We start from the raw sequence: 9441 nt of genomic DNA, 5'->3' as shown, positions 1-9441 counted from the left end.
ATAAAAACATAAACAGTCAAGGCTCAATTTGAACAACTTATGTGGAATAACTCGTGCACAGTATCCGATTCATTGGTTTCAATATAGTCTTATCAATCAGAGAAAATGAGAAAATTTCTATCTATAGATATAAATGTGTGTCTGTCGTGTAAATGTATTGAACCTGAGTGATGCATAGGTGATTAATCGAATTCTCAAAGTTTCAAATTCATTTAGTGACGCGTATCATCAATGAAGCCATGTGCTGATCTCCAGACAACCGTCTGAGAACTTTAAGGTGAAATCTCGCTAATATTAATAGGGAGTATTGTTCCAACATAACATCTGCAACATATGTAAGCCTACATGCTGTAACCTACATGTTACATTAAAATATTGATTACAAGCTGTCAGACATGTGTTGACACTCATACGCTGTTCCTTGCTCCCCCTGCTAATCACCCTCCCCACGCCCTCTCCTATCTCTTTTCTTTCCTCCCTCTTCCCCCCCCTCTCCCGGTGTATCACTTCCAGTCAGCTCTCCATGATTTATTCAAAGCGCTGCGTACTATAAACAGCCCAAACCCAGCTGGCCAGATGAGTCTTCGCGATGGCGTGGGTGAGAAGTGCACGGTTTGTGCTCGTTTGTCTGTCTTGTGTTGTCCTTCCCGGTGTTTTCGCTGCAGTGGATCTGGAAGCTTTGAAGTCTGACATAGCAGCTACATGGAGGTGCCATAAAACCTCAAACCCCGGACTTGCAGTGTCGATTGTCAAAGATGGAGAAGTCGTGTTTGCAGAGGGTTTCGGCGAGGCAGACATCAAGGAGAAGACCCCCGTGACGAATGAGACGCTCTTTGGCGTAGCATCCTTGTCAAAGGCATTTGCCGCAACGCTCTTACTGAAGCTTATAAGTCGACGAAGTGAGTAAGTACACGTTCCATGTTCTTCTTAGTAGTGGCAGACTTTCCTTGGCAATGAACTTGCATTAATGCATTTTTTTATGTGTGTTATATAAGCCCATGTTATTCCTTTTGTTCAATCATTTGTTTAGAGAGGTGCTAAGGATTTCACAGTGGAACATGCTTCGCACACACTCTCTGACACACAAACATGAACACACGTGAGTACACCCACGTACATCCACGCACACACACATTAATACTTCAACTTACATGCACACGCACGTGTGCGCGCGCGCACACAGATACACAGACGCGCACACTCCTGAGCCAACGATATACCCTGTAAGTGTTTATATTTTACCTTCCTGTATTTTCCGTGAAACTAACACAACCCTCCAGGGACTGAAACAGATGTCTGACATTCAGGTTTGTGTTGAGACCAGATTGTTGCAATGCCACGCCTGGTCGTCCCTAGCAACCACTATAATTGCAGGAATAATATTACATATTAAATCGTTTACACTCAAGCAATTTCCAGCTATATCAAGTCCTACAAGTGGAATAATCTGTGAATAATTAGTGTTCAGTAACCCATGTTTATCGTAAGAGGCGACTAGCGGGATGGAGGAGGGCACGCTGACCTGGTTGATGGACGTCATCGTACCCCAATTGTGTAGATCGATGCTTATGATGATAGTCACTGGATTGTGTGGTCCATCATTTGCAGACCGCCCGAAAAAAAGCTGGAGTATTGCTGGGTACGGCGTTAAACAATACTGACTGACTGACTGAGTTTGGTTTTACGCCGCTTTTAGCAATATTCCAGCAACATCACGGCGGGGGACACCAGAAATAGGCTTCACAAATTGTAACCATGTGGGGATTCGAACCCGGGTCTTCAGCGTGACGAGCCAACGCATTAACCACTAGGCTACCCCACCGCCCCGTTAAACAATACAAAAAAGCCACACGTGAAATATATCTGAGACTTAAAGAAGCAAGAACTGACTATTTTAAATGTACTAGTACTCTACTCTTAAAATATTTTTGCAGTATCACGCTGTCCACGAGGGTTGTGGATATTCTCGGAGATGAGTTTGCTTTCCCTGATGAATTTAGGACCAAATACACGACACTGGAGGACATACTGTCTCACCGAACAGGCTTGCGACCGTTCAACAGCATACGCTTCGACACCAACCTGACCCGAGCCAATCTCGCAAGGTAAGTACACTTCAAATACATTGAAATTCTACACTGATCTGGAGATCGAAAACGATTCAGATCTATTCCATGTCAATTTCTGCACCGACCCCTGTCAAGCAGAGCTGTCATAATATAACTGGAATTTATCATCCAAAACTGTGTTCCACAGGAGATATTGCTTGTGTGAAATCAAGCGATATCTCCGAGGAGATATCGTTTTGACAGTAGATTTTGTACAATGCCCTGACAATGCACGAGGGAGGAGTGCAGAGAAAGGGACAGTCAGGTGTGCGAGAAAGGATGGATACGGCACAGCACAGGTTAATGAATCAATAACTTTGTCGGCACTTGTGCACGTGCTTCTCTAACACCTGGCTGTCCCTTTCTCTGCACTCCTTACTGGTAACAAATAGTGAACTGTGTCAAAATTTTAATGAGCTGTTTAACAGCTTTTTAATTTTAGGACATAAATTCTGCAAACAAATCACAGAGTTGGTCTGATGTTTTGATTATGATCTGCGTTTCATTGAGTATTATATGTTTAGTAGTTTTCGAGTTAGATTGCAATTCATCGGTCCGCTTTTGAGCCAAACGGACTATAGTCTGTGCATAAAAAACACTCCCAAGCTGAAATTATTTGAGATGTTATTCAGATGAGAGGCAAGAGTAAGCTCTGATTCCTGAAGATTCTCCAACTCGCTGTGTCAGTATATAATGGAAAGGCTCATGGGGTTGTCGTACTCTATAGTACCTTCCAGGGCCCAGTTCCTCAAAGCGATCTTAACCCTAAGACTATCGTAACTCCCATTCTTTAACATAGACTTTGCGGCAGTCGTAGCACTAAGACGATCGTAACTCCCATTCTTTAACATAGACTTACGACTGTCGTAGCACTAAGATGACCGTAACTCCCATTCTTTAACATAGACTTACGACAGTCGTAGCACTAAGATGATCGTAACTCCAATTCTTTAACATAGACTTACGACAGTCGTAGCACTAAGATGATCGTGACTCCCATTCTTTAACATAGACTTACGACAGTCGTAGCACTAAGATGATCGTAACTCCCATTCTTTAACATAGACTTACGACAGTCGTAGCACTAAGATGATCTTAACTCCCATTCTTTAACATATACTTACGGCAGTCGTAGCACTAAGATGATCGTAACTCCGATCGCTTACTGAGTCGTAACATCGCTTTGAGGAACAAGGCCAGAACACTAGAGTACATTACTGCCCCTTCCGAATGTCAACAGGTATATTCTTACACATCTGATAACACTGCCACATAACATCATATATGTCACGTGGATTGTTGACCGTGACTTGACTGCTGTCACTTAAAAGTATATGCCTGTCCATAAATGCAAATTTATTGTCTCTACACCCGTCTCAGAGTACAATAATATAATCGTTATATGAATTTATAATCGTATCATAGCTTTGAAGCTAAAACTGAGCATGAATAACAAAAGCAAATTAACCAAGCTGGTTGTCTCAAGGACACAATTTTGTACATGTGCCTTTAGTGCAGATTAAACAGTACCGACATTTTGTGCATGTCATGGCCATCTTCAAGAATCCTCGGACCCTGTCTGGTTATCGCCACAACCAGATGGTATGGAATATATTTGCCCGTATAATTCAGTCGTTATATTGCGATCTGCCTGCCACGTGCTTAATATGCTATTAGCTAACTGTAAAAATATAAGCAGTAATAAATATTGAAATGATATTAGGCCTAGGGCGACCTGTATGTAGAACGCATAAGCTCAGCAGCATATGTTGTCTGTTAAAGGCCGTCGTACTTTGTGACAGATAAGACATTTCTGTTTTTATTACCGGTTATCATGTGTTGCATAGGCGTATCCAGAGGGAAGGGGGGTGTGTGGATTTGCAGGGTGCATTACCCCCCCCCCCCCCTTTTCTGCTGAAAGTTTGTTAAATGACCATTGAAACTCGGGTGAAAATGAAGTGTGGACCCCTCCTTATTCAATAGTATGCACCCCCCCTTTCTCAAAAAGCTGTAACCACCCCTGGTTTGTAACACATTATAGCTGACCTTGCAATCGATCGCATCGGTTTTCAAAATAATAGATGTTTACAAAACATATGAAATCGGATGTTCTATTCGACAACATTCATCTAACATGTCTTGGTGCTGTCAGAACTGCTAAATGTTGTGGTGATAAAATACAAGTGCTCCTTCCTATATGCTATTATAGTGTGTCCTATGTATTACCCTTTATCTTAGTAATATTACCATTTGTCCTATGTGCTACCACAGCATGTCCCGTATATTACCCTTTATCTAAGTATATCTTACTATTTCAGTATTTGTCCTATGTGCTACCACAGCGTGTCCTATATATTACCCTTTATCTAAGTATATCTTACTATTTCAGTATTTGTCCTATGTGCTACCACAGCATGTCCCGTATATTACCCTTTATCTAAGTATATCTTACCATTTGTCCTATGTGTTACCACTGCGTGTCCTATATTACCGTTTATCTCATGCGTTAACGGGGCGGTAGGTTAGCTTAGTTGTTAAAGCGTTCGCTCGTCACGCCTTAGATCCAGATCGATTCCCACATAGTTACCAATGTGTGAAGCCCATTGTTGGTGTCCACCACTGTGATAATGCTGGAATATTGCTAAAAGCGGAGAAAACCTAAGCTCACTGACTCATGTGTTACCAGTCGAATCCGCTACCTGGGCAGTACAGGAACATGGAGGAGCAGCTACATCTACAACAACTTGATGTACGGCCTGGTGACCCGGATAGCGGAGGTGGTGGGAGGAGACACGTGGGAGAACCTGATAGAGAAGGAGCTTTATAATCCACTGCAGATGACGTCGTCGTCGTTCTCCACCACGTTGGACTTCTCCCAAAATCAGGTTGCAAAGCCCTACGTCGTCAAGGACGGGTCCCCTGCACCTGTCAGTGTGGACTTTTCGCAGTAAGAAATAACAGGCTAATGTATGTATAAAGATGGAATGTCAGTGCAGAGGAATAATACCATAGATAGATTTAATGCTCGGTATAGTTGCTCACACCGTGATTTAGGTCTTGCTTGACAATGTCCGAATAATGTATACGGAAACGCCACTATTACGACACAAGAATAGTGGATGTCTTTAAACCTTGGTCTCCTTTTGTCATTCGTCAAGTTATGACAAAGACGAGAAAACAAATTATATTTGGAATTCAATGTAAGGATCTTGGATCACTGTAAACCTTTCATGACACTTATGTTAACAATGGTTAGTCTCAGTCTCGTGTGATATATATGATATGATCATAATGCATCTCACAGTGTCACCTGTGAGATATATATGATATGATCTTAATGCATCTAACAGTGTCACCTGTGTGATATATATAATATGATCATAATGCATCTCACAGTGTCACCTGTGAGATATATATATGATATGATCATAATGCTTCTCACAGTGTCACCTGTGAGATATATATGATATGATCATAATGCATCTCACAGTGTCACCTGTGTGATATATATATGATATGATCATAATGCTTCTCACAGTGTCACCTGTGAGATATATATGATATTATCATAATGCATCTCACAGAAATAAAGGCAGAAATAAAGGTTTATTATTAGTCCAATCTTTGCGTCTTGAAATCCCTAGAAATCTTGCAATATTTCTTTCCATTTCGCGGTATGCACCCTCACGTTTAGTTCATAACCAATCATGCCCTGAACTGCATAGCATTGTATAGAAGGGGTAAGAAGCATTGTTTTACAGTTTCACTAGATAAGGGATATTCTGTTACAGGCGATGGGGCCTGCTGTGTGGGTCCGGTTGTGTGGTCACCAATGCTCTGGATGCAGCCAATTGGATGAAGTTTCACCTGAGTAAAGGCCTGGATCCGTCTGGGAGGAGAGTGATGGACGAAAAGGACGTCGAAGAGTTGTATGGGCCGAGGACCGCAATGAGGTCTTACACCCTTAAATACTTCAACAAGCCTGATATTCCAGTTACCTCCGTCTTTGGAATGTATGCCTTTGGCTTCAGGATTGGCTATTACCGAGGTGAGACTGACTTGGGAAATATCCGTATTGTCCGTGTTTCTCATTACCCACTAGCCTCGACTTTCTTTCGGACGTGAAGGAGTAAAGTGTTTTTTCCATAATCTTCTGGATTTCACCCCGTTCAGATTGAATTTGTTTCAGCAATATGTGTCGAAAATTCGTTTCCGAAGCAAAGTGACTCAGTTTAACTCTATTAAATTTAAGACATGTATCACGTATTATAAACTTTCATACGTTATACAGTAAGTTTTGCATTTTCCTTCATAAAACATCACCCGCCGGGTCTCTCGATGCAATTTGTTTGTGATGAAAAAACACATAAAAACAATGGATAGCCCTCCTGATGGAACCTTTTCTTCATAAACTAGTGGGAGTTTTAGTGTGATTTATAAATTTATGCTCCAAGATTTACATATTTCTGAAATGAGTTTTCCATACTTGTTAGAGTTTTTCAGGCATGTTAGAATTGGTCTCCAGTAGCCAATGCTTGTCGTAAGAGACGACGGGTGGTCAGATTTGCTGACTTCATTGACACATGTCATCGGATCCAAATTGCGTATATTGATGTTCATTTTGATCACTGGTTGTCCGGTCCAGACTCGATTAAACACAGACCGCCGCCATATATATGGAATATTATTGAGTGCGACATTAAACGACAAACAAAAAAATCCAATAGATGTCCTTAAACCTGACACTATTAGAAATGTAGGAAGTGAAGGTTTTAATGATAATCGTGTACAGAGTGACGTGTATTTTGTAAACCTACTGATACCGATGGTGACATTACTGATACTGATGGTGACATTACTTTCAACCAACAACAGGTTACAAGATGGTCGCCCACAGTGGATCAACGTTTGGGTACAGGGCCCTGTTAACGTTGTTTCCCTCCGAGAACCTCGGCATCTTCATCGCCATGACAGGGGAGGACAGCGACTACAGGTACAGGTTTCCTCTGCAGAACTACATCGCAGACCGCATCCTAGGTAAGATTATTGTTTCTATTTAACATTGAAACTATTGTCTCTCACTTCCAACAACGTTGTTATTATAGCAAGAACAAGAAGCGACATGCAGCGTGTTCAGAAGGAATACGCTCTGTATATGTGTGTATGCGTGCGTGCGTGCGTAAGAAAGTATACATGTATATTGAACGGCAGCCAAGCCATGATGACTGTATTGAGGAAGTTGAGACAAAAACAATTCTTTGAACTGCAAAATCAGACGCAACATCACATTGGCAATAATCTGTAGGAGGAATATATATATTATTCTTGTCATTGTTAATAATTTATATGTACATATAGGCAAAACTATCGGAATATTGGAGTAATTGTGATACACATTACATAAACCTATAAAAGATGAGGTATGGAAGAGGACCTGATTTGAAAATAATATATGACAATCGTCAAATGAGGATATGTATGATTGTTATTGTTTATGACAAAAGTGTAACATAAATTTGATCGACTATGAATATCTAAAACGATTGATGACTGTTTGATCAAACGCGAACGTATAATGCGAACACTGCGATCATATTTTCAAACATTTTAACCTTACTCCTTCCTTTTTGTTTTGTCTGATCCATTTGTTTTGGTCTCTGCAGGTGAAAAGCCTTGGCTCAACGTGTCCACAATATGCTCGTTCCCTGCACCGTGGTTCAACGAGACGAGTTCTTCTCCCAGCTACAACATGGCCAAGACTTTGTCGCATGATCGTAAACAATACGAGGGAATATATCACCACAAAGGTTTTGGTAACCTTGAAATATACTACAACGACACTGATCAACAGCTGATGGCCAAGTACGGATTTGCCACATGGCTGCTGTACGAGCAGGATGGAAATAACTTCTACGGGAAAGGATTTGGAATCATGGAACCCAAGAACTGCAATTCTATGATATTCAAAATGGGCGAAGACTCACAATTTGATGAAGTGGAAGCCGTGTGTTTTGAATCTGGATTACCCCCTGTGTTCTTGAGGGATGGCGTGGTCACTTCTGGAGGAGGAATTGCTGGTCATATGTGGTCTTTGCAGCCTTGTGTTGTGTCGTTAAGCATTTTTCTAGTATTGCTGAGAAGATAATATGCCATGCTCATATAGCTGTAGTCCTGAGTTCCTTTGTACGCTAACCTCGCAAGAACGTATGCGACAAGTTTCGGACAATGATGTTAATTTTAGTTTTCTTCGACACTCAATAGGGCGTTAGTAATGGTATAGCTTTTAGCTAAAATCGGATTAACGATGAAAATTATAAAATTAATTTTCAAAATTTCAATACTGTACTCATTCGTATTTTAATCAATATTTCCGATTTAAGTAATAGAGGCACAATTCTGTCGTAATGATGCATCCATGGAATCATAGTTGATTCTGCTTTAATTTTAGTATGTTTGCGCTGATAACCTCGATACTGTCGAATACTGTCCAAATGACGCTTCGGTCATACTTACACATCAGAAGCTTCACTAACTGGACTTCTACAATGCCGTGCAATTCATACCAGGAGCAACTCTCAGAATGCCCGAATAATACTTCATATTCATCTGACATACTCATGACTCGAATTTATTTGTAATGTTTAGTATTCAGGGCTACTTATGAATTAATGTGAATAATATTTCTGCAATCAGGAAATATTGGATATCTGAAAGCTTACAACTATTTGCAAAGGTTTGAATCATATTTTAGATGCTGCTGAGTTTTATATTGAACACGTTTTGAAATAAACTGAATAGACTCATGACGACGCCTTTGTTCATTGTTAAAGTGTGCATGTGCTTAGTTTATCAACCTCAGATACTCGTGAAAGTACCCACGATGGCACCAGAGCAGATGTTACAGGTAGTATATATGAAACGAGTTCCATAGATACAAATGAATTCTTAAGGGAGCGATTGTACAATGACAAAATATTTGGACACATTCAGAGTTCAGAGAATGTCCCGGGACACAGAAGTCTGCTATGGTTTTAATGGGTACGATCATATTAAGACATGCAAACGCATGTACACAGATATATGCTGATCTTAGAGTTTGTTATTAAGTGATTGTGAAACATGTGAGTGCAGCTGAATCTGCCTCAGAACACATGGCCAATTCCCTTGTACTCACTACCGACATACTTAATTTCTACCTGTATTAGGGGCGGTGGGGTAGCCTAATGGTTAAAGCGTTGGCTCGTCACGCCAAAGACCCGGGTTCGAATCCCCACAATGGCACAATGTGTGAAGCCCATTTCTGGTGTCCCCCGCCGTGATGTTGCTGGAATAT

At 40.9% G+C, this 9441-nt stretch overlaps 1 protein-coding gene across 1 annotated transcript; it reads left to right on the top strand.

The window, feature by feature from the left end:
• The first annotated feature begins 549 nt into the window (after positions 1–549).
• On the top strand, positions 550–8917 carry LOC124263527. Its single transcript, XM_046698192.1, has 6 exons — positions 550–903; positions 1935–2105; positions 4795–5055; positions 5900–6156; positions 6984–7145; positions 7772–8917. The coding sequence occupies exons 1-6, from the start codon at positions 590–592 to the stop codon at positions 8251–8253; spliced, it is 1647 nt and encodes a 548-aa protein (XP_046554148.1). The 5' UTR covers positions 550–589; the 3' UTR covers positions 8254–8917.
• Positions 8918–9441: the final 524 nt, after the last annotated feature.

The sequence above is a fragment of the Haliotis rubra genome, unplaced genomic scaffold (assembly GCF_003918875.1).
Source record: "Haliotis rubra isolate DU_JTF1 unplaced genomic scaffold, ASM391887v1 Scf120, whole genome shotgun sequence".
NCBI lineage: Eukaryota > Metazoa > Mollusca > Gastropoda > Lepetellida > Haliotidae > Haliotis > Haliotis rubra.
Note: the sequence above shows the minus strand (reverse complement) of the source record. Positions and strands in the feature narration are given on the sequence as shown.

Coding starts and splice junctions, on each gene's coding strand:
- LOC124263527 (XM_046698192.1), top strand. CDS start 590: ATGGCGTGGGTGAGAAGTGCACGGTTTGTGCTCGTTTGTCTGTCTTGT. Junction 5,056..5,899: donor GTCAGTGTGGACTTTTCGCA/GTAAGAAATAAC, acceptor ATTCTGTTACAG/GCGATGGGGCCTGCTGTGTG. Junction 6,157..6,983: donor CAGGATTGGCTATTACCGAG/GTGAGACTGACT, acceptor AACCAACAACAG/GTTACAAGATGGTCGCCCAC.